This window comes from Uloborus diversus, chromosome 4 (genome assembly GCF_026930045.1).
Source record: "Uloborus diversus isolate 005 chromosome 4, Udiv.v.3.1, whole genome shotgun sequence".
Classification (NCBI taxonomy): Eukaryota; Metazoa; Arthropoda; class Arachnida; order Araneae; family Uloboridae; genus Uloborus; species Uloborus diversus.
The window spans coordinates 125,436,631-125,462,583 of record NC_072734.1 but is presented as its reverse complement, the minus strand read 5'-3'; the positions used below and the strand labels follow the sequence as shown (position 1 = coordinate 125,462,583).

The 25,953-nt window shown below is 32.9% G+C and overlaps 1 protein-coding gene across 1 annotated transcript; it reads left to right on the top strand.

Moving 5' to 3' along the window:
* Positions 1–21,112: 21,112 nt before the first annotated feature.
* Positions 21,113–25,525, top strand: LOC129219769 (adult-specific rigid cuticular protein 11.9-like). Its single transcript, XM_054854067.1, has 2 exons — positions 21,113–21,216; positions 25,064–25,525. The coding sequence occupies exons 1-2, from the start codon at positions 21,178–21,180 to the stop codon at positions 25,472–25,474; spliced, it is 450 nt and encodes a 149-aa protein (XP_054710042.1). The 5' UTR covers positions 21,113–21,177; the 3' UTR covers positions 25,475–25,525.
* The last annotated feature ends 428 nt before the right edge of the window (positions 25,526–25,953 follow it).

Genomic DNA, 25,953 nt, shown 5'->3' with positions numbered 1-25,953 from the left:
TAATCAATGGCTGAATGAGTAATGAGCACTTCATATTTCATTATACATTTATAAATGACATTAATGGCCAAAAATTGTTATTTTTCATTGAGCTAATGCTGATTAATTTGCATTTGATGGTGCTTTTGAGATTTATCGCACTTTATGTAGCTAATTTTTCTCAGAGCAAGAGTTAAGGAAAGAAATTTATCATTTTACTTCGTTCTACCTTTTCAAACATCTAATGCACCTTTATTGTAATTTGTTTTTTTAAATGGCCATCACGTTTGAAACTTATCTTAGAACGAAGTTGTTTTCCTTAGTAAAACGAAAATCAATCATTGGTTTAAGAGATTTCTTTGCATCCTATCATAGAGCTTTAACCTAAAACTTACAAAAAATCCCTAAATTGATGAATCTTCTTATTCTCTCGATAAGTCGAAGTTGCCAGGGAAGCGGAAAAGAATCGAGTTATCAAAAATTCGGCTTATTGAAAATGAAAACAAAACTGTAGAAGATTATTAATACTACCACTGAATCTCATTTAAATTAAAATATGAGAAAAAAATGGTAGAATAATGTATCAAACATAATATTTTGAAATACTTAATGTATAACATACATGTAGTTGCTCAAAGAGATAAAAAATTTTGCTTCCAAAAAAAAAAAAGATGTTTCTTTTTTTTAAATCTATTATTAAACGCTGCTTCTAAACAGAAATGTGTTTGTTCATTATATCGTCCTCGGAAAGTTTTAAACATTCGGACGAGACTCCATAAAAACTCGTAATACATCGGCTGTTCGTCTTGCATCTTGAATAGAAAGTAATTTTATCACTGGTTCACAAGTTCTTCCTTTTCTTTGTTACCAGAATCGCATTCGCCATTTCTTTTACCCTTTATAAATTATTTTCATCACAAGGCACTACTCTCCAACTAAAATTTCGTCATCAACTGTTACAAAATCCATAAAATACGTATTTGAAGGAATGTTCATTTTCTTTTATGAAAAACTTCACTTATTTTGTATATTTATGTCGTAGATATATTCGATCCACATTTCCTTGACGCCTTTTGATGCAATGGCGCCAGTTTCTTTTTTTTTTTTTGTTCGTACTATTAGAGTTAAAAAACTATTTTGACTCATGAAGTTACGTTGCAAAGGAAAATCGGACGCGATGGTCATGAAACAAAATTCGGAATATTTCGTCTCAACAAATTTCGTCTAATCGAATATTTCGTCTCAATAAAATTCGGCTTCTCGAATATTTCGTTTCAACAAAATTATGCTTATCGAATATACCGTCTCAACAAAATTCGGCTTATCGATCATTTCAACTCAACAAAATTCGGCTTATCGAATATTTCGTCTACACAATATTCGACTTATTGAAAATAAATAACATAAGCTACTCCATTCAGTAAGAGGGGAATAAATCTTCACTTCGGCTTGTCAAATAGCTCACCAAAGTTCGAATTACCGAAGTTTCACTGTATCATTTGGATTACCATTTAAAATCCAAAATAATTTTGGAATACTTTATGCATTTGAAGGAACAACGGAGTACAATTCTAATGCGTATCAGTAAACATAAAAAATATTCTAATTCATTAAAATATCATTGAAATTATCTTCATAAAAACAAGTTCAAGTGAAAACTTAAATACAAAGACAAAATGGTTAAAAAAGCATTCTTGAAACTTTTTTTTTTCTTTTTCCTCTCCTTTTTTTCTGTGATTCCTGAAAATTTGTAAAAGGTAGAGCTGTTCCTTATTTTTGCACCGAGATTTTCAATTATGACAGTGCGAAAGATATCTTGAAACGCTTCACTAACCAAACACAGTTTCTCGTTTAAATTTCCCAAAATCCCTAGTAAATAAAATTTTCCTCAAATCATGCCAATGTAACTCTCTTCTTGCAGCAGGTTCAAATAAGATTGTGAATAATACAGTTAAAAACAGCAGTTTTGCTTTTCAAGTAATGCTGAGCAATGCTTTTTCCCATACCTAACTAGGCATTTACAATGGTTTCATATACTAGTACACTAATTTTTTTCATGTGATCTCAATTTTTCTCAAAAGATTTCTTTAAAGGCAAATGTTGATAAAATTTTGGCTATTTTTTCAAGTTACCAGAAAGTTCACGATTAATTTTTAACTCAAAAAATAAGGAGTTTAGATTTTGTTATTTTTCTTCAGAAATTATTATCAAATTCGTTGAAAGTCTTACAATTTATTAGCACGCAAAAGACTTTGTAATAAATTAAATAATGTCGCTTAGGCACAGCTGATTGGCCTAAAAAAAAAAAAAAGATTAAAAACAACTTTATATGCTGCATTTCGTTGATTACATTATTATAATACATCTCAATTTAGTCTGTTTGCCTTCTGAAACGGGCCCATGGAAAAAAGAAAATGCAATTTTAAGCAAACTTTATTTATATCTCAAATATTCACATTGGAAATGGATAGTTCGATGCTTTAATGTTTTTTTCTTATAATTTAATTTAAGTGTTTACACGTTGTGTGAAACAAATGTCCCTTCATCTCACAGCTACAATTCGTTGCTTTTCATCGCTTTATGCCCTTTATGTGTTGCTTTTTTAATCAATTGTTGCTCTAATGTGAAACATTAGATTTAGAAATTACGTCCATTATCTTCACAAAGGAAAATCGAAAAAAGTTTCCTTTTTGTTAAGTGAAATTTTTTGGAAGGATTTTGAAAAAGATATCACTGATGTTTTAAGTTAGAAATTGAAAACAGTTTTATTTTTTTATCCTGATAACTCGAATTTATAGCAGTTATTAACTTTTCAAAGATATAATTTCAGATATTTTTGGCGACATCAAAATGTTAAGATTCTTGAGGTTCTACATAGTTCCTTTAATCATAAAATAGTTTATTACTGGAACTCTTATGTGCAAAGATTAAACTTAGAAAACTTTATTATTGTTCTAAATTCTATAAATATAACAAAACTATAATGATTTAGATTCTAAAAAGTACTTGTAATTTCATATGTAAGAAAATAACTATTATAGGAAGTTGAAATATCTGATGCATGTTAATATTAGCATTCCGAAATTTGTCTGTATCCAGCTATAAGACGAAAGTGGTAGGGGAAGGTTGCTGTTAATGAGCCGGTTCCATGACTGGACTTCGAAGATATTTTCCCCACCAGAGTTTTTTCAGGCACGAAATGAGTTTTAGTGTATTCTTTTGTCTCAAAATAATCCAATGCAGAATCATCAAGGAGCTTGAATCAATACATCATATTGTAAAACGTCCAAATAGGATTTATACTGTTCACTTACTGATTATTGACATTTACATTTGGCTTTTACATGCTTTGAATATTACTGAACAACTAAACGGGAACATTCAAAATGACGCAGTTGCTATCATTGAACCACTAGGTGATTCTATGAATGAACCAACTAACAAAGTAGTTCGTTTTTGGAATCTTATAAATATTATTGAAGATTCAGCTCAATTATCTTTGATAATTGATCAATCTTTTGAAATAAATGTGATAATGATAATTTTTAAAAACTCCCCTTAGTTATATTTTCAACTTAAAAACTCTTGTGTAGTAGATACAGTATTTGCTAAAGTAAATTTTAATACCGTTTCAAATGCCGTTTGTTGTTCGAGAAAAATACCAAAATAAGTAAAATAAAGCCAGAGCTGAGGGCAGACAACGTGCTATAGCAAAATCCTTGGTGTCAAGTAAAATCTTTGTTGATCAAATTTTTTTAAACTTTGTTTAAACAAGACTCACATTTGTTCAGAAGAGGCTTCATGAAATTTGAGCTAAGAATAATAAGTCACATGTTAGAATATATCAAAAGGTGAACGAGGTGTGGTAAAAACAGCTGAGTTGTGTGAGTCCTGAGGGGCTTTTTTTTATGTTTCTCCTGTGATAAAAAATAATGATAATAATAAAATTAAAAAAAAAAGACTATTTTCTCTTTTTGAACAACTTACTATTATTTGTAGTATTGTTTATCTCCTGTAATAACTATTTATATTTTACGTTTTGATTTTCTTATTATAGAATGTGGTCAATCGATGGAAACTCAATGGTCCATCCATAGCAACTGGTTCCCATGAATGGACCACATGCTAAAATATTTCTTTTTAATTTTCATTTTTTATTGAATACAGTTAGCATAAAAGTAAATATGTTTATTAAAGGAGAAATATAGTGAGCAATTATTCCTATCGTCAATATTAAGTTTGAGTCTGAACTACTTCTCAAAAAGGTCAAAAGTGTTGGGTGGTTCCTTGACAGCAACCTTCCCCTAAATAAAACTTAAAGTGAAAGCCTTGTGGGAAGAAACCATCTTAGATTCTACGTGAAGCGCTTGGACTTCTGATTTTAAATTCGAGTGTTAATTGTATGCCATCTTTTAAGAATTAAATTAATTTTTTATGTTAAAACTGCGCAAGGTCAGTTAATGTTAAAAAAAAACATGAGGCGAATAGAAACAAACTCTATTACCATACTTGTGGTAATTTTTAAAACTAAACTGTTGGTGAGTAAGCCCAATAGAAGAGATTCTGGGAGTTCAGCGTGCTTCCGGAACTTGCGCGGGTGTCAACATTGTTTGAATATGACCACTGCGAAACTTGCTTCTTTTTTTAAAATTAACTGATCTTACATTCTCCTATCCAGCAGGTCTAAAAGGCGAAGTAACTGGCTTCAACTAGATTCACTCTTCCTGTGGAAAGTTACTAAAACATTTATTTTGAATGCAGGGGTGATTGTGAGTTCATCAAAAAATACCTGAAAGTTTCAAAGCGAGAACGGGGGGGGGGGGTAATCTTTGGCCCCTATTACTTAAGTGCACCTATGCCACAGTATTAAATAGTTCAATAGTCAGAGTCAAAATAGTGTGTGTACATTTGATCAAAATTTTAATGGGTTACAAAGTTACTTTTGAGCTGGTGTTATACGAAATTATCTTGACATTTGTCCATCTTAAGGGATAGGTGTCCATCTTAAGGCTCTTGCAGGTATATTTGATGAGTATTATATAATTTAAAAAAAAATGCGGAGGTAGGGAGATAAAAGCATAGCAAAAAAAAAAAAAAAACATAATTCCGGTATTTTCGGACATAAAAATACCGGAAATACGTCCGAAAATACAGGGAATTCGGTAAAATACCGGAACACAATCACCCCTGTTTGAATGCCACCTTCTCAGCTAATTTTAACATGCAATGTGTTTCAATTAACTCATAAATAATGCAGTTTGAGATAAATGGAAACAACGAAGTTTTTCAATCTTCCTTTTTTTTTGGGGGGGGGGGATGCGGAAAGGAGGGAGACGCTTTTTTTTTTGAAAATCTTTAGAATCTATTGTTTTCTTTCGCCTAATAACATTTCCGTGTTTAACGAATCCCTTTCATTGCCCTGAAAGAACCGTCTATTGGGCCCATTTTGGCACTACTTTATCCTTTGCCGAACACAATCCTGTAGCTTCACAACTGTTCTGGTGAAATGTCGTCATTCTGACCAGTAGTGTTAACATTAGAGCGTTTTGAAATTGTAACTTTAATTACAATCACCCTGTATATGTGTATGCTCCGGTGGGAAGGCAAGCGGCATTATTTACAGAAATGAGGTTTTGAGATATTTGAAAAAAGAAAAGCGTTTAATATTCCGTATTAACAACAAGAAAATTTTGGAATTTGACGGTATATTCGTGCTTTATTTTCAGCGGAAACCAAATAAGCAAGCTTCTATAGTGCAGCTAAAGTACACTAGATGGCAGAAATGCAAAAACAAAAAAGAAAAATTAAAACTTTGCAAATAGTCCATTTTACCTTTCCACGGCAGTATAGCCTTATAGACTACATTACTTATCCGGTTCTCTAGATTATTGTTTCAACTATTACTCCAAAAACAGAAATGTCATTGTTTAAAAATAACAATTGAAAAAAAAAAGAATATAACTTTTTCTCAGTTTAAATTCCGGTTTGAAATCCAGTTCATATTGATGTTCGTACTTTGCACTCACAACTTCATTTGAATGCTGAAATTAAACTTTCATCTTAACTAAAAATTCATCCAAATTAAAAACTCATGAAAAAAAAAATGAAATTAAAAAGTATGTCTACTAATACTCCTCATTGTTTTTTATGGGCCCTATCGCTGTTATGGTGACACTAAAATAAAAAAAGCTGTTGTCAAATAAGTGTAAAACTCAATAATATGCAAAAAGTTAAATATGTTCGAAAGGTTTTTTTCTATAAATGATAATAAAACAAGTAAAAAGAAAAAAAGATTGAACGGAAAATGTTTCGCTAACATTTTTAATTCCTAGTGACTTGTTCTTCGTGATATCATACGATTTTTAAACGCGAGAAATGTAATTGCGCACTTATTCAACTGCAAAATATTTTCATCCTGCAACTGCGAAAGGAATCTTTCTTCTCAAAATACGGCTTTAAATTATTTCTCTCTTAAAGAGATCCATTTTCATAGTTCGTTGCACAGTCATCGGAGCAAAAGAAAAAAATATAATCGATCCGAGGCACTAAAGTAGAAAAGGGGAAGAGAAAATTGGAAGAACCTCTGAAAAATGGAACGTCTTAACGATGTGACCGTCATCACTCGCAACAGAACATCCTAACAAGTCGAACTAGAGATTCCTTCTGTTCCAAACGAGCGGAAATGATTGTTGGAATACTTCAAAAATGAATTGTATTTAGAGCACCTTTTTTTTCTCTTCTTCTCGGTGAAAAAGTTCGAAATCTTTCTCTTTTACCAGAGGCAACGGTATTAACTTGTCTTTAGAATGTGCAGAAATTATATTTTATTGTTTTGGGTGAAATAAAACGAGATTAGATATCATTACCTCGTCAGACATCGAAATCCGATATATGCGGTACTTGAAATGAGGATAGTTAAGTTTTTTATTTACCATAAGAACCAAAAACTGCTAAATGATTTTTAATTAAAATGGGGTTTTCCTTTAGTCAAAAGTACTACTTTTAGTCGCTAAAACTGTTAGAATCAGCAAAAAATAAGATAAAAATAAAAATACTAGCCTGAAAATAATTTTATTTTCTCAACATTTATTTATTGATTAATCTTTTTAAAACGTCAGATTTCTAAAGCAAAATGTTTCATTGTGTGACATCACAAGTAAAGGCAGCCATCTTGAACCGGAGAGCATGGATGTCTTTTCTAGCAAAGACATCGCCTTTTGGTGATTTTTAACTGCGAGCAATTTTTAACGGAACAAGAATTGTTAGTTAAATAAAATATTCATTTGTAGAAGCTTGGCAAATGTCCTAAGACTTTGTTCTAGTAACCCCAGCGATTTGTTCACTTATGACGTCAGCAACGAAAATTAAAACAGAGGCTGAACGTCTTTAAAAATATTTTTTATGAGAGAAGTTTTAGCAAAATTAAGAAAGAAAGTAATTTACTTCATGTTTTCGACCATGCTCTTTCAGATTTTTTTTTTTTTTTTTTTTTGAAAAATGAGAACTAACCCAATTGTTAAACTTCTACTTGTTTTATATTATTCGTTTTATTTTAAGCAAACTTCACGAAAGTTTCAAATGCATAGTAAGGAAAAGTAGCCGCGCAATCGTGGATTGTCAAAGACGTAATTCGCTACATCCATTGTTGCGAGTCTGACTTTCTGCTGACGATTCACTTTCTAATTAATACCAAAACAAATAAAAAATAATTGCAGCTATGAAGTTAATTTTGTTAATAACTAAAGTTAACAAACTAATTTCAAGTCTGAACCTGAGCAAGCATATTGTGGAATTTCGGCATTTGAAACTTTTCAGACAATGCAGGTTTTCGAAGGTTTCTTTGATTCAAGTCAAGTCGCGAGTCTAAAACCTTTTTTAAAACTTGTTTTCTATTTATTTGTTCAGCAGGGGTTTTTAATTTTAGCATATCAACTCGCAATATTTAGAGCAGTTTAAAGATTAATGTAAGCTATTCTCTCTTTATGACCAATACACTTATATCACAACGAAAATAAATAATTATAAAGTTTAATTTTTCTCTTTTTAAGCAGCATAGGTAAAAGGTAAATGTGTTTGAAATATAAAAAAGTTTCACCTCAAATAGATTTAAAAATTAAGACATTTTTGAATAAAACGTAAACTTGTTTCTAATCTAAAGACTATTTCTATAACTTTGATGGTTATAGCTTATTGGTGGACTAAAAAGTATGAAACAAAAAAGTTTATTATTTCCTGTTAACGCTCAAAAAATGCAGTTAATCTTAATATCCTTATATTTAGGTTAATTCAAGAGAGCCCAAATAATTTACATTAAACATCTGGAGAAAAAATAGGCAGTATTCGACTTCGTACAAATACTATACCACATAAATTCTTTCGTCTCTAAATTTTTGATTTAACTTCAGAGAAGAAAAAATGTATGCGGTATCAATTTTTATTGGCAGACTTTAGACTTACGATAAATATACTGTTATTAAAATCAACAATTTTTGAGTGAGGTAATCAGAACATCAGAAATTAATTTCTCCCTTTCTAGTGTGAACCAATCTTACAGAAATAGTCTTTAGATTGAAAAAACCTTTTTTTTTTTTATATTTCACCCTATTCTTTGTCTTAGTAGATCAGTACATGTTGTGGCTATGAAAGGTTAAAGTTTAACTCTGACAATGTGTACTTTTTTTTATTGAGTTGTAAGTAAGAAAAGGATGTTATTGGTGAGGAATTGAATTTCAATGCTCTTTCTCTCTCTCACAAAACTACCATGAAAATAGACAAATGTAACTCTGTGGTGCCAATCACCCTTCCGAATTGCCACAATAATTTAAACATTGTCAAGGTCAAGTTTCAAATTATCTGAGCCACACGATGTAACAGTTTCTTAAAAATATGTTAAGACATATTACTGTACTAAAGAATAAAATTTGTAACGGCAAATAAAATTCAGGTCAGAAAGGGTAAGCTGGAAATATAAAGATTATCCCCATAAAATATGGGAGAGGGATAAATGCATACCAAGTCTATTAATCTACTCCCTCAATATATTGTGAGGTATAGCTACCATACTACTAGTAGAGTGAAAGGGTCTTCAAAACAAGTCTTCTGACGTCAATTCTTTCTCGTTGCTCGTTTTTGTGCATTTGATCGGTCATCAATTTCCGTCTTTAAGCCACTTCCGCAGGAACGTCTATCCTACAGTGAAGCATGTGGATTAGGGGGGGGGGCGCAGTATTATTCGATAAAGTAAAATGCAGTATTTCTTGTGGACAAATCGGAATTTCGCAGAGTGAAGAAAGTTCATTGCAGGTGTCAAGCGCAGAAATTGTGCAAGTCAACTGTGGTCTTTTTGGTTTTTGATTAAAAAGTGCAAAAGTATGGTGTATTAATGCTAACACTAAATCAAAGTGGCATATATATATATATATATATATATATATATATATATATATATATATATATATATATATATATATATATATATATATATAATCAAAACAACAAATTTAAAGTTACAGCAAAATTTTGTAGACATGTGTTTCGGAGTTAAAATAAGCCTCTTTTTCAGCACAAAACAAAGTGAGCTCATGGATGTAAAGACGTTCGATACGCCATGTTGTTTTTTAGATGACTATAGCTTATTGCACAACCTATGCATTTAATCAAAATTAGAGATCGAGTATTTGGCGCATTCATACATAGTTTCGTTCTTTCTATCATAATTTAGAATTATTTTTTATGTGTATACGTTTTCTTTTTACTTCACAAATGTGATCTGGTTACGCCGGAGATTCTGATAAACGGAAGCCGGATAAACTGGATTCTACTGTACATCGTATAATAATGTACTTCATACATATTATGATACATAGTGGTTTCAATTACATTAAAGTATATGAAAATTTAAATTTCGGGGAATAAAGTGCAAATGTCTACGTAAAAGTGTTCCATCCCAGCAAAATGGCTTGAGCAAGCTACAAATAGCCGAAAAACAACGACGAAAGAAAATTTCATTGATGGAAATTCGAATCAGGTACTTTTGAAACAAATAGAGTTTCAATACTGCGAATCGCAGATAACAGAAAAAACACTAGATGAAGGAAAACTTCAATAAAATAATGGCAAAATGAACAAGATATGTTTTATGAAAAAAATGAATGAAAACATATAAGACGTTGAATAGTAAATACAAATGGAAAGAAACAAGAATACTGAAACGAAAATAAAGGTCATAACTATGCCACTAAACACTAGACCTCATAATAAGCACTCGCCACCTAACGATTAAATGTCTTAAGCTGGAGGCTTAGTTAAATACTCAAACGGTCATTAAAAAAAAAAAATCCAAACGGTCACAAACCATTATTGCATTATTGATTTTTTTTCCAGACAAATCGTCCTTATTCGGAAGCAATAAATTTCTGATGTAAAAACAATCCTATGAGTTCTAACATAGCATTCCATATTTGCAGCGAATAAGAAAACTCATTATTGATTTCATTCTCCTATCAGTTTTCCTCAAGAAATTGTAAGCGCAAACTTGCGGGGATGTTTAAAAGGTTTGAGCAGGGAGGGGGGGGGGGGATTCAAAAAGGCAAATTGGGTTGCATTTGCAAACATTTTCTTCCTCGGCTTACATTTTAGTGTTTTGTACAGGGTGGTTCAAAAACCCATGTAAAAAAAAAGTTTCTCCTAGATAACAGGACACCCCTCAATATTTTTACACTTGTGGATAGTAATATACTGAAAGAATTTTAGCTTCCAATTTCAACTGAAAGGGGGTGCTCAACCCCCTCCCCCAAACTTCATAAATATGGGGAGGAGGTTTAAAAAAATACTTTGAACTGGAAAAAACAATGTTACATATTATAATATACACTAGTAATATGCATATACATTGCAATAAAATAATTATTTAGAAAAACACAGCTGACGAAATTGTTTCTAAATTTGTGGCATTTTCTATGCTGCGGCCAATGTTAAATTAAGGGATCATTGAGCACCCTCTTGAAAATAGAATATGAAGCTAAAATTTTACAAGAATAATACTATTAATAAGTCTAAAAGAAATAGGGTGTGTCCTGGACTCTAGCTGAAAAAAGGCTTTTTTTGAACCACCCTATTGTACATGTTATCTTTGTTACCTTTTTGCTTTTATAAAAATAAATAAATGAAAAAAAAAAAAAAAGGTTTTGGATAAAGTAACTATTAATGACTAAAAGTGTCTACCAGTCACAGTCGACAAACTAAAAGTTGGAATTTTCATGTCTACTAAAAACCATCATCATAATATCTGACTTGTCAACCCATTATGGATCCAGGCCGTTTCCAATAAGTTTCTTCCATTTGGATCGATTTGTTGCCCGACTTCTCCAATTTGAGGATTTGGTAGTTTTGAAGTCTCCTTTCAAACATGCAATTTTTCGATGCAAACATCTATTTTTTGCTCTTCCCTTCGGACGTTTGCTTCTAAAAACCATACGAGTTCAAAATAAAATTGAAAGAAAGGAATCATTTCCAAAAATAAGAACAAGTTAGCGCATAAAAAAATTATAAATATAATTAAAAAAAGGAAACAAATAAGGTAAACATAATATTTAAACCAAATCATTTTCTAGCCACACAAGGGCGAAAAACACGAGGCGTACTGAACGGTTTCTTGCCCACCTCTTTTAGTTTCTTGATCAGTGACAATCTCGTAAATCAATCTCCCCACAAAGAAAAAAAAAGAAGCTCGTAAATAATTTAAAATTGCATATTTAATATCCGAAACTGGAAATTTAACAAGATTTGAAAATAACTTGGAAGAAGTCCCAAGATAAACTGCTCCAAAACGTGACTCTTTTTTTGATAACCGCTGCTCTGATTCTTTTGATAAAATTATCCCGATTAAAATAACGTTAAAAGATTTCTTATTACATCATTCATGAGGAAGAGGGTGTAAGGTTTTTTTCCACCTTGTTCCACCGTTTTTTTTTTTTTTTTTAGGATTTTAACTGTCATTTCGATCTCGCAAATTGATCAGGTTTTAATGTTAAACAGTAATTACGGCATTAATGTGGCCAGTGAAATTCAGGGTTTCTTCGCAATGTGTTCTGAATTCATTTATTCGGTATTTGTCATTGAACATTCAGAGATTTATTTCCGCCATCTGTGCATTCCATGTTTAGTTATATTTTTGTTGATTCAGATAGCAACTAAATATTCATATTTTTTTCTCTAAAGCAGATAAAAAAGTATGTAGTATTCAACTCAAAACTGCAAAACATTTTTATTGTTTCCTGCAAAAGATGAGACTGAGATGGACCAAGTGCGCCCTCTGACATTTTTAACGGTCAATGTCCGACTTAGGAGTGGATACGAGGGTTGGGTCATAAAGTCATGACCCCTCCCCCTTAAACCGCGGACACTATTATACATTATCGTAATGATCATCTTTACTAATAATAAAGCTGAAAGTCTGTGTGTCTGGATCTCTGGATCTCTATTACGTGCATAGTGCCTCGACTGCGTTCGGCCGATTTTCATGAAATTTGGCCCAAAACTAGTTCATAGCATAGCGGTGAGCACCTCGAAGCGATTTTTCGAAAATTTGATTTTGTTCTTTTTCGATTCCAATTTTAAGAACATTTTACCGAGCGAATTATCAAAACATGGACGAGTAAATTATCATAACGTGGGCCCATAACATGGTCGTGCAAATTAACATAGCAAATTGGCTATGTTAAGTTCATCATCCGTTAATATACAGGCGAAGCAACTCACCTTTTTTTTCTTACAACGGGCAAAGCCGTGCGGACCACTAATAATTTAATAATTGCATGCAATATAGATGAATGTAAAATATCATAATTACTACACGTTGTGCTCAAAATATTTTATAAATACGATGTAAATGTTTGCCAAAATCTTTTTAATTAATAAATTATTTGTTGAAGTATCTGTTAAAAAAACCATACTGCATAATTTCTTTCATTGCTTTTGAAATTAAATTAAAAAGTTTATGCCCTATTAGGTGCCTTAACCATGGCCTATTTAGTGACTTTTATTTACATCCAAACAATTCCAGGAATTTTTCGTACTCAAAACACTATATTTTTGAGCATGATCCTTCCCCTAAAATGCTAATCTGTATCCTCCCCTGGTCCACCACTACCTCCCCCCCCTGCACCGGCGGAAACTCATTAAAAAAATTCTTAACTATCTCCGCAAAGAGTAAGAACGCAATAAACAATTTAAAAATATGATGTTTGAACAGTTGACATATTCAAAAACGAATCAATTTTTTTTTTACCACAGACAACACCGTGTAGGTACCGCTAATCTGAATTGCAACAAAAGAATTACCGTCGGTTTCTTACATTATTAAGGCTGAGTCAGGGATGCATTTTTGATTTTAAGCCGCTTTGTGACAAGGAAGATTCAACTAAACTGTGTCATGTTTCCTCGTTTAAAGTGTGAGAACAACCTGTAACAATTTTAAGTTATCTTTTTTATTTATGTTTGTGCGTTTGGCAGAAAATTAACCAAGAAGCCACATTCTTTAGACAGTAGTGACGTTAATCGGATAAGCCTCTTGTAAGACTAATATCGAAAAGATTATCTGATGCGAGTGCTACATTCTTGTCTCACTATTTTTGTTCTTTTCTCTCTCTTTTTTTTTCAGATAGTTCTTTATTTAGCGAGATAAACAATTAATAATGTAGGAATACTATACCCATAAAAATATATTTTTTCGTATTTTTGACATTCACTACATTGTGAATCAACATGTATGTACCAATATGTTTTCACTTTTCCAAAAGATTCTGAATCTTCAATTTGTAACAATATTATTTTCATGCTTAAAGTGCAAAAAACCTTTTACACCTTATACTGATAAAACCCTATTACTGATTCTATTTTTGATTTAACATTCTGTAATGATACAAACTTACATAAAATATGTACTAAAACTTTTAAAATGTCACTAATGGTAGGAATTTTTTTTTTTTCGTTTGATCCTTTCACGATGAAGAGTTCTTAAGAAAGAACTAAATATTTCTCACGTATTTGCAATCAAACACAAGAATTATAATTCAAGTCATAATTGGAAAATAAAGATCAAAATCTTTACATTACTCGGTTGCCGATTGTAAAATAATTTATGAATCACACTGGGACATTATACCCAACAAAAATAAACATACTGTAATAATTCTGCTTTTCTCTCTTCTTATTTGATTACACTAAAAATCAAACCTTACTGCCTTCAAGAAGTTAATCCCATAATTTTTGAGAATCAATTGCATCGATCAGCAGGGAGGATTATCCTTTGACGTAATGGCGTCCACGTTCCTGAGTTATGACTTCGATCTTGCACTTCGCGAAATGATCAGTACCAGAAGAAAAGATCATTAGTATTTCAAAAGGAGAAAATACGAGATGTCTGCAATAATCGTTTGAAGTGAAGTGAAAAGATGTCAATTAGGCCCGTAAAGCATATCGTTATAGAACGGATATCGCAAGATCAGAACGGCTTGAAGGAAATGTTTCCCTTTTCAAAGAATCGTGGAAGTCACTTAAATCTAAGAAAGATCTGAAAAAACATGTTAATACAAAAACGTCCGAGAATGATTTGGCTTTATGGCTAAGAAAATTTTTACGTTCGTGGAATCGTCAAATGATGTCTATACTTTCTTGTAAAAGCATTATTTAAGAGTTATTTGTATTTGTAGGGTAATATTGACTTAAATGAAAAGGGATGTACTGTGATACAAAATCTGTTATTATTTTCAAGTGTAAACTAAAGGACTGTTGATTTTGATTCAACTGATGCTTCTTTAAACCTTCAGATTATTTTGTGTTTAATCGTTCGAAGAGAATGAAGGTAAAAATAAGACTACGAGGTACCATACTCTCCCCCCTCCATTACAAGATTTATCTCCGTTTCCGTCTTAGGTAATAAAATGTATGAAAATAAACATCGCAGATATTACCATTTTAAAAACCTCAGAAGCAACTAGTGTATGCAATATGCCGACAGCCCGTTTATCATATCCAAAGACTGCAGCTTCGTCTTTATTAGTACTCAGTAGTCTGGATTAGTGAATAACAGCTTCGTCTTTGTTAGAACTCAATAGTCTGGATTAGTGAAGAACCAAGCAGGGGGCATATTGCATGTAGTTCTGCCTTAGCCCTGGTCCAGCGGCGGTAAATCATTGCTTTATACCCTATCTTTGCCTTCAGTTGAACCACTCCATGATGCGGACTCTCACTGGTGAGATAATTTACTGTATCTACCAATTTCTTGGCACGCTCATCATCAAAGAGATGACATTTGCCTGCAGCTCGGTTGTTCCCTAATTCAGACTGATGGGTCCTAACAAGAACGAAGCTGCAGTTTCTGGATGTGATATACGGGGCTGTTGGTATGTTGCATGTAGTTCTGTTTTAGCCTTGGCTTAGGGGGCTTTAACTGACATCTTAACCAGTGTATTATTTAAACAATCAGAATCTGAGATAAAAATGGTATGAATAAAATTAGCCCATTGTTTTGAGTAGTGTCCTAAAGTGCAATATCTGCAAATATTTCATTTTTCCTTTTTTTTTCATTTTCTCATCTATTATCTTTAAGTTTCACTGTGCAAGCTTGCGAATTTGATTTCCGCTAAAATAAAGCACGAAATAAAAACGTCGAACTCCAAAATTTTACTACTTAATATGAAATCCAAAACGCGTTTCTACACATGTTCCAAAAACTCACTTCTGCAGTCTCTTTCTCTCTCTCTCTTTCCACACACACAAACACATATATGTAGATATACACTGCGATGCAAAAGTTTAGACAATGACGTTCTTCAGCTGTAGAATTTAGAATTGCGATAGTAGAAATACAAAAGTCTGCAAACATATTCAAAAACTCTTTTGAAATACTATAACCAAAATACAATTGTTTGATATGCTTTAACAATACTGTTTTGGATAAAATAGAAATTTGCTTGTCGCAAAAGTTTAGACACTATTACGAGTTTCTGAGATTTTTTTTCGTATATGCAAATTTAAAAGAGATGACATCACAGACCTCTTGTACTTAAAGTCTGCCAACGATAACACTTGGTAGTCGAGATGTCGCGAGCTGAGCAGATTAAAGCGGATGAAGTAACTAAGATTTGGTAGTTGAAAGCTGAAGGTAAGCTTGTTCTTGAAATGTCGGCTATTATTAATAGATCAAAGAAATCTATTTATCGAGTTTTATTAAGTTACTGCAATTATAAAGCAAAACGCAGATCTGGGAGGCCGCGTGTGACGAATAAACGGGATGATCGTTAGATCCAAAGACTAGCAAGTACCCAACAAATGACTGTTCGTGAAGTTCAAAGTTCCTTGGGGCTTTCGGTATCAAAGGATACGATTCGTAGACGAGTTTTGGAAACAGGGACAATGGTTCACTGCAAAATAAAAAAGAAACCAGCTCTAAAGCCACATCATGAATCACAACAAATGTTGTGGGCTCGAAATCATATGTCATATAAATCGAAATGGATATCAGTAATATTTAGCGACGAAGAAAAGTAGAATCTGGATGGTCCAGATGGCTGGACATCGTACTGGCATGACTTACGGAAGGAACCCAGATGTTTTCTTAGTCGCCGACAAGGTGATGGCTCTGTGATGGTTTGTTCAGCGTTTTGCTACAATGGATAAGTGTCTTTGACCTTTACCAGTGGTCGCCAAACATCAAAACATTACACTAAGACATTAGAGGATAATCTCCTACCATTTTCTGAGCTTATAGGGGGCCCTCAGTGGGAATTTCAGCAAGACAATGCTTCGATTCACACTGCAGGAAACACAAAATCTTGGTTAAATTCAAATAATATAAAAGTTCTCAATTGGCCAGCGTGTAGCCCAGACCTCAACCCTATAGAGAATCTTTGAGGCATCATGTGTCGCAAAGTTTACAGCACTTCTGTATCGGAACTTAAGAGATCTATTGAGGAAATATGGTACGAAATTGAGCCCCAAACCGTGCAAGATTTAGTTTTTTCGATGGAAACTCGTATTTATGAACTAATAAAGAAGAATGGATGCACAAGCAGGTTTTAAAACTGTTTTATTTAATTTTTATTTCCCGTTTGTGTCTAAACTTTTGAGACAATGTTAATTTTTTGTTACAATGTAAAAACTTGTAAAATGCACAAGTCAACTTTTCATTGCTATAAATATTATATAGTATGCATAGCACCTTAGACTAAAGTAGTCTTAGTAAAATTGAATAAATAGATTTCGAAGTCTGTGTGAATTTGCTCATTGTCTTAACTTTTGCTTCGCACTGTACATACACGAGGGTTATTTCTTTTTAAAGGTCCGATCGATCGTGGAGTTAAAACCAGAAAGTCAAGCCGATTACGCTGTGCGTAGATTTGTTGTGCAGTCTCTCAAGTAAAATTGTGCAGTTAATCATGTCGCTGTGGTAATTTCGGAGCACGCAGTAAACGAGGAAACATGCCTCGAACAATTGCGTCTCCCGCCAAATGTGAAGTGGCTGCTGTAATTCGATTTTTGAATGCTGAAAAAATTGGCAACTCAGAACAAACTTAGAGGAATGTTGTCATCAGGCATTGTCCTTCTGCACGACAATGCGCGCCCACACACTGCTGCTTTAACCAAAAATCTCCTGCTGCAGTTTTGCTGGATAGCGCTTGACCATCCTCCATTCAGCCCAGACTTGGCGCGTCTTCCGATTACCATCTCTTTGGTCACATGAAACGCTGGCAAGAAGGACAGACGTTTGGCTCCGACGCCGAGCTGCAAACTAGCGTACAGAATTGGCTGAAAGCTTAGGCGGATGCCTTCTATGAGGATGATATCGAAAAATCGGTTCCACGCTACGACAAACGTCTTAATTTGAGCGGCGACTATGTCGAGAAGTAGTTGGAAAGTGTATGTACTTATTCCAATTAAAAGAGTTTCCATTGCCATTGTGGTCTTCATTTCGCGATCGATCGGACTTTGAAAAAAAAAACCCTTGTATAAAGTTAATCATAAACGTCTCCGGAGTTTAAGAAGGTCTGTGGTAAAAAAAAAACCCGAATACAGCAAAAAGAATACGGAAGGAATACAGAAACTGTTCAAACAGTCATAATATTACACGCCTTCTATGCGTGACCCTTGGTCAGACGACACACATCAATGCCGTAGTTCATTTTCCGCCACACTTAACTTAACGCATTGTTACTGACAGCATTTGTTACGCGTCCACACAGTTGTTAAATCGCGCAGTAAAAGAGGTGAGAAAATCGTGTTTGAGTAGGTTGGCAGGAACATTGACGCATGACATATGATTAAGTGCTCACTCATGAACCATTTATATATGAATAAAACTGGAAGCGTTCCACTAGTCTTTAAAATATTCTTTTTTTTTCAGTGCACTTAGTTATAAGCTGAACCTCAACCCCTACAAGAAATAAAATCCGGGTTGCACCCCTTGAACTAAAGTACTGATGCATACAAAAAAAATCTACTTTTGACATAAAATGACGACGCAGTCTTCAATCTCTTTGTAGTGGTTTAGCTTTGGTACTTTCTCAAATAGATAAAGTAACAGCTACAAACAGAATAAGAGGTAAGCGAAGAAATAAAATCAACTCCAAAAAAAGAAGAAAAGTCTCAAGCTTCCGTTCCAAAATGAAGATATAGTGTGAGAAGGGAAATTAAATCATCGAAGCTAACATAAACATCGCAGCGGATGAACTACAAAGCAGGGAAGAGTTCCACGAAAAATGAATACATTTCTCGTTCATCCAAGAGCAGTGGCAGTGAAGAGGGATGCTTACAAAATATACGAGCCTCATAAATGAAAAGGATTTTTTCCCGCCTTTGTCGTAACAAGAATATTAGATACACGGCTCACAAACAGAATTTTCCGCGATGCGGTACACTTTTCAGGATACTAAAAGGTGGAGGGAGGATTTGGGTTGGAGGTATGCGGAGATCGGAACTGATACGCATATTTGGGAAAGAAGTGTTTGGATTGTTGGTATTTAGATTTCTTTATTTCTAGATTTGATGCATTTCTTGTTTGTTTTATGATTTGATGCGAGCGTGATTCTTCATAAAAATATAAGACACTTGGATGAGTATTAAAAGCAAAAATTTGTATTTCGTGTCAAAGAAAATGTTAATACATAGAGGAAAAGTTGTCGAAAAGGGAACAGGTGTAATTTTTGCACCCCTCCCAAGAGGCTAAGGGGGGTACTGAAGACTGGCGTTGAGGATCGTATATGATACCGTTTGCCGTTTACCAATATAAGATAGCAGAGAGCAGTTGTAGACATTCTTTCAAGTAGTGTGGGTGCAGCTTGAGTTATTGTACGAATTGGTGATTTTTTGGAATACAAACTTTTAAGAGGTATGTGAAATCGTTTTTTTTTAATGCTCTCATGTTTAGATAAAACTTTTTCACGGTGATATACTCGAAAGCGGAGACCTTACGCTACTTTTTGAAGCACACCTTTAGTCACGCACGCTTTTACGTTACATGTGAGATTGGCCATCTGTTGATGTAAATATAGGCCGCATTTAAAGAGTGCCCATACGAATACCACCTATCGTTTAAAAACAACAAAAATTATTTCTGTACCGATGCAGCTTGCATCTTTCGAAAAGGGAAGTTCTATGACGGCTCTTGGAGAGAGGTGTGAGTAAATGTGTTATGTGCCAAATGTGAGCACACATAGACTGTGCCGGGGCTGAAAGAACCAGTTATGTTTGCGATTTCTGAAAATATTTTCTTCCCATGTAATAAAAAATTCTCTACAATTTTGTATATTTTTATCCTGTTTTAAAACTATTTTTGGTGATTTTTTTTTAAGTGTGTCCATACTTACATCCCATTTTTTCCCATTTTGTAAGTTTTTTGTGAATCGCCGTTTCTGAAACGAAATCATTGATATTAGTCATTGCTTCGCCTTCTCGTATTTAGGATACCTGTTCTAATTGTTAATTAAAGACAAAAATTTAGAATTTTTCGACTTAAAAGTAAATTTAAATCAAAAACAAATGAGAGTGCTCATATTTACACCTTTTCCTCTCTCTCTATATATACACAGGGTGTCTCAGTTTAGTGATTCTGAACTCCTAAGAGGGGTACGGTGTAACACTGAATATACATGTTAAAAGTTTAAAATGATATGAAAAAAGAATAGTTGAAAATATTTATCTTTATATTGATGATCTGGTTTCACTCTGCAAAGCAATTTACCATGAACCAAAGTTTGAATCAATTGAAGAAAGTTTAGTAGTCGCGATGAGTTAAACATTGTAGTCTTTTATTTTTTCGCTTGTAAAGGTTCACCGTTTGCTGGTAATTTTATAAGAAATCAGTGAACTATAAAATGTAGCGTTTATAGTATAGAACATTTTACAGTAAATTTCTCCGGAAAAAGTAATCAATTGATACGCCAAGTATTAGACCACGAGATTTATGGGTGCGAAGCATATGATTCCCCACCCCCGTTTCTCTCTCGTGCCTCGTTCAGTATAAGGGATAGTCCACCATTCTATGAACAAAGGTGTACTTAATTTATAATTTTATAATTTTATATATTTAATTTATAATTTTCAGAATTAAATACACCATTTGCTTGTCGCGATTGCTACTATAACTGAAATACAGTTTTTCTAGGGCATATCAATCAAAATTGTAAACGTAGTTTTTTTATTTCGTCCATTTACATTAGCATTTAGAATTGACGTAAAAGTTTTTTTCTTGAAAAAAAAATCGCGATTATTACCGAGAAGTTTTAAAAGAACGGAGGCTGCAATTATGATAACGTATAAGTCAAAAAACAAAGCTATGTATTGAAACTGCAAGGTAGTGTTTACCCCAAACATAAATTATTTAAAATACTTAAAATAATAAAATTATTTTTATGTTTAATATTGATAATTAAAATTCTTCTATAACTCATTTTTGACAGCATTTACTTCCGCCTGAAAATACCGCTGATATCGATGTTTTTCGAGATAATTAATTTATTTAAAATTATTCTTAATTGCTTTCAATAACTGATGCATGCAAAGTTATTGACCATGAAGATAACTCAGGTTCGTAAGGCGCAAGAATAATAATTCGCCAAATGGGAGCGTTGTTGATGTTGACATTGATATAAATAGCCCATGATTTCCTCAATTCACAATCAACATCGTCGCACAAGTTGAATGCGAACTGGAATCAACGCATCTACAAGCATGAAACTCGTAAGCATTTTCCTTAATATTTATGTAATCTTTTCATATAATGTAATGTATTCATACACGCATACATAAATAAATATAGAAGAGACTGGGTACATCTGTATTTCACAATTTGATTTTTATAATTTTTTTTATTGATGCTAAGTACCATCACGAAATTTCCTGAAATATATTTACTATATTCTTTCTTTTTTAATAACGATTTCACATACCTTTGTTCACATATTTTTTTCCATATAAAAGTATCTTTAAATTTTTTTTGAAGTGTATCAAGTATACCCAACATGCGACAAATTGATACACCAATAAATAAATTGTTATACTGACTTAGTAAGCAAAGAAATAAAGTTTTTAGGATTTTTTTTCAAAGGGAAGATTTGATCAAAGTTTTTGAACTCTTAATTCGAGTTAGTTAAACAGCTTAAAAGTAGTTTACAGTAAATTCAAAAATAAGTATGGTTATCCCAAAAATTAGAATGATAAGCCCAGTGACTCAGTGGTAGCGCTTCGCGCTCAAACGCCACCGGCCCGAGTTCTGTTTCCGTGTTGGGTATGGTTGACTCAGCCGTTTATCTTTCCGTGGGACCTTAAACTGAGAACCAAGTGTACTTGGAAACCAAACACTAGGGGTTCCGCGTTAAGCTGACCACCTATCTGGAACATCTGCACTGCACCCCAGGGTCCCTGGTTAGGAAAACTGTGTTGGGCACAGTAGACCTTGGCCCTCACGCGCTGTCGTGCCGCAGCGTTTGGTTTTATGGCGAAAATTAAAGCCTCACGATTAGTGCTTTTTCAGCATGTAGTAATCATTCTTAGAAATTAATAATAGCTAATTTGATGCCATTTGACCCATTGAAATGTTTCTGAATTAAATTTGAAATTTAATCGTTGTGAACGTTTTTGAAAAGAAAGGAGTATTATAGAAATAATTAAAAGTTTACAGTTTTTACTTAACTTTAAAAAAAACATTGTGTGAAAGGTTATGTAAATTATGTAAAAACGCATGCAAGAATTAGAAAAAGTAATTTGTATTAAATGCTGTTCGAATAACAAGAAAAAAGAGAAAAACAAAAGCCTTAATACGACTTTTCAACAACTTCTTGCTTTTGGGAATTGATACACTATAAAAATAAAGCTTCATGTTTCCATTTTGCCACTTCATATTTTTATCAAATAATATTGCCCCCGTTATATTTTTCAAGGAAGTTTCTTGTTTTTCAAGAAATAAATCAACTCGGAACTCTCGGCAGAAAAACCTTTAAAGCCATTTCCGAAATAGAACCAATAAATAAAATGAAGAAGGAAAGTTTAACTTGTAGGATAAGAGTTATTGTCAAAAGTAGAGTTCATCAATGGTTTTTGAGCAATGTAGACTTGTCATTGCGATACAAATTGTTTACGAATCAAGTCGTCGATATCTCAGTTAATGACGGTCTTCAACATAGTTATTTTAATTATTGCATGTTATTTTTAAAATTTTCCCAACATAAAATGTACACCTGTCAGTTACTATTTATGTAGTTTAAAATTTATACCAAATAGTAGTTTTCTGTTGTTTTGTGGTATACCATGATAAGAGACATGTGTAAACAAACCTTTTCCAATTTATTTCAAAAATTAAAATTTATGAGAATTTTTGAAAATTAAAAATTTTTAAGTTTTGAAAGCGAAATGGTTCTAATCCTGGAATTCTGAACGTCGAATTATTTTATTCTTCCCGAATTATTTCACGTTCAGTAATAGTTATTTTTATCCTTAATCATGTTAGTTGTCGTAAGTGAGAAGCAAAATTTGCCCCATATTTGGTGCTTTTACTCAATGTTAAATGGTTAAATCTTATTAGAAATAAAGCACAAGATAAATTCAAAAAGAGAAAATTAGATTTAAAAAATGTACTTAGAGAAGTTCTACTTTACACATCACTACGAACAAATGTTAAATAATGATAATGAATTACGATAAAAAAAAACAACGAAACTATTTTGATTCTAAAATACCTTTAATCTTTCAACTCATTTTAATACCAAACTATCCAAGTTAAATTATAAAACTTCATCCCTTCGATTAATATTTATTCATTGATTTTTCTAAAGCGAAATTTAAATGGTGACGTTCGGTTCTGAGATAAATGCATGCATATTTTAATAAAACTTTCTAACCTGAATAAATTATTTCACCTCAGATGAAAATGTTCGATCACAACGCTGTCTTCTATATATGATAAGGAAAGGAAAGAGTTAATTAAGCCATCATTATGATGTATGAAGATATACTGACAGTAGTTCCTAAATATGACGTTTATATATTTAAATTCTTAAAGTGAGTTAATGAATTTGGATATGCTATGAGTGTGTAATTTTAAAACCTGCCGAAAATTATTAGTTTTATTATGAACAATTGGAGATCCGCCTGGTGTTTACTAATCTAGATATACATTTGTTTGTACCTTTTACGATTTTTTTCCCCCAAGTACGTTTTTTCCCTTCAACATCTCGTTTCCTTTATCTATAAAAATAACTTAAATATCTACAGAAACTCTTAATAACATTTAATACTGAATGGATCGAGTTCAGACTAAGTAAAATGAGACCCTTAAAGCCGTCTATTGCATGAGAGAAAAGCGTACATTGAAAAGTGCAGCAGAGAAAAATGCTATTTATATTTCGAACCTTTTTTCTTCCAAAAGTGAAATTCTTAATGCATTAAACTATTAAATTGCGGCCTAAATAGTAAGCTGGCCACATTTTGTAAACATTGGTTTTGCAGATTTTGCGAGTTTTGTTGTGACATGTTCGTTTATATGATCCATTAAAAAGGCAACGCTATAACTATTTTCCAAATCCTAATAAGTTTATTATTAAAAACTTAGAAATATGTTAGTAAAACTAATAACCTTATCTACTTTAATCGCAATTAAAAATTTATCTCATAATCTACTGTATTCTAAAAGGGATTAAATTAAATGTAACTTTACAACAATGTAAACAATAATTAGAAAGTGGATTGTAGGAAAAAATATTAACTTTTCAATGCTTTTGTACGACATACTAAGTATGCTTAAGCACTGTCGGCGATATAGGATCTACAAGGTGCCAGACCAAAAATTGATTCTTCTTCTTGTTATTATCCTTATTTGTGGGGGGCGGGATCCTTTCTAACATTTTTCGGGAAACTGACGCCTAAGCTTTGGTAGAACGATAACAACAGGTAAATTTTGTACCAACTGAAAACCTCGAAATATTTGTGTGTGGAGAGGGGGAAGAAAAGAAAATTGATTTTTGCTGACAAATTTCCACAATAATAAAGAAAAAGCACTCGTTATTTAATTTAAGAATTATATATACTTATAATTAAATTAATACATTTGAAAGTTGGTAACAAAGATTTATATGTTCAATACCTTGTTGCTTTTTAATAGCATGCTGAAAATTTGTAAAAAATAAAATAAATTAAAATTATTTTTTATTATACATTTCTTTAACCAAATTGTTACTATTACTAAGCAAATCAATGATACATCCAATTTAGTCTATGGTTATGTCTACATGTAATATGCGATTAATATTTCTGCAATAAGATCAATCAGGTCTAGTCATTAGTTGTTTTAGGAAAGCATTTCTGTCAGAAGCATCATCTTTTGTATTCATCCAAAATAGTACATATGTGGTGTACTTAACGTGGTGGTATTGTAATAATATATGATAGCTAGAGATTTAGTTGGAGATTGGCTTAAATGGTTGCTTCTTTAATAAGACTCTGAGAGTTTTATTTTTTAAAGTCTTTCTAAGGCATACTAGCATAGTTATTTCCTGCCATCATTTTTCAAAACATTTATCCTTCTCTCCAATAGTTCTTGGTACCTCTTCTTTTCGCAACTGGCGCTCTGGCTGCCAACATGGGCATGAGTCTGCACGGAAACGCCTATAACTTTGGCTACGCCACTGGCGACGCAGGAGGCCACAGCAGGGCCGAATCCGGCAGTGGTGGCACAGTCCAGGGCAGCTACAGCTACGTGGACCCCAACGGGGATCTCCGTACTGTACAGTACACAGCCGGACCCGGAGGATACCACGCTAGTGGTGATACAGGAGTAGACAGGAGAACTGCTGCTGCTGCAGCTGCACTAAACGCCATGGCTCCCAAGGCACCAGCAGCTCCGGCAGCTGCACCAGCACCATGGTACAATCCGATGCCGTATGGGGGCGTCAATGTCGTTGCCAACCCAGTGCTTGGAGTTTCAAATTATGTTGCCAAGTGGTAAAAGAAGCATTAGTTTGTTAGTCAAATGTAATAAAGAAATAATTAAATTGAAAATTGTAAATTTTGTCTTGTTTTTTCCTTTTTTTCTCTGCAATGCTGTAGAGTGTCGAAAACTCAGCACTGGACAACACGAACTATTTCAGAAAACTTGGTCATATTCTGTCAGAACGAAAAAACTTCCGCGCGAAAAACTCTGTACAGTAGTTGATATACATGTAAAAATGATCAATCTCCCCTTTTCCGAAAAAATATACATAAAGACAAATTTTAAATGCTACTATTAATAGAGCTATATATTTATTTAATTAATAAATCATTTTAATTTAGAAGTAAGCATGTGATGTAAGATGTTCCTTACAGCCAAATGGGTTTTCCATTTAGCATATGTGGGCTACATTAATACACATTTGAAGTTTCACGATATAACCGATAACGCTATATTTTTGTGAATAAGCTTTAACCGTCGGAACTCCAGCGCTC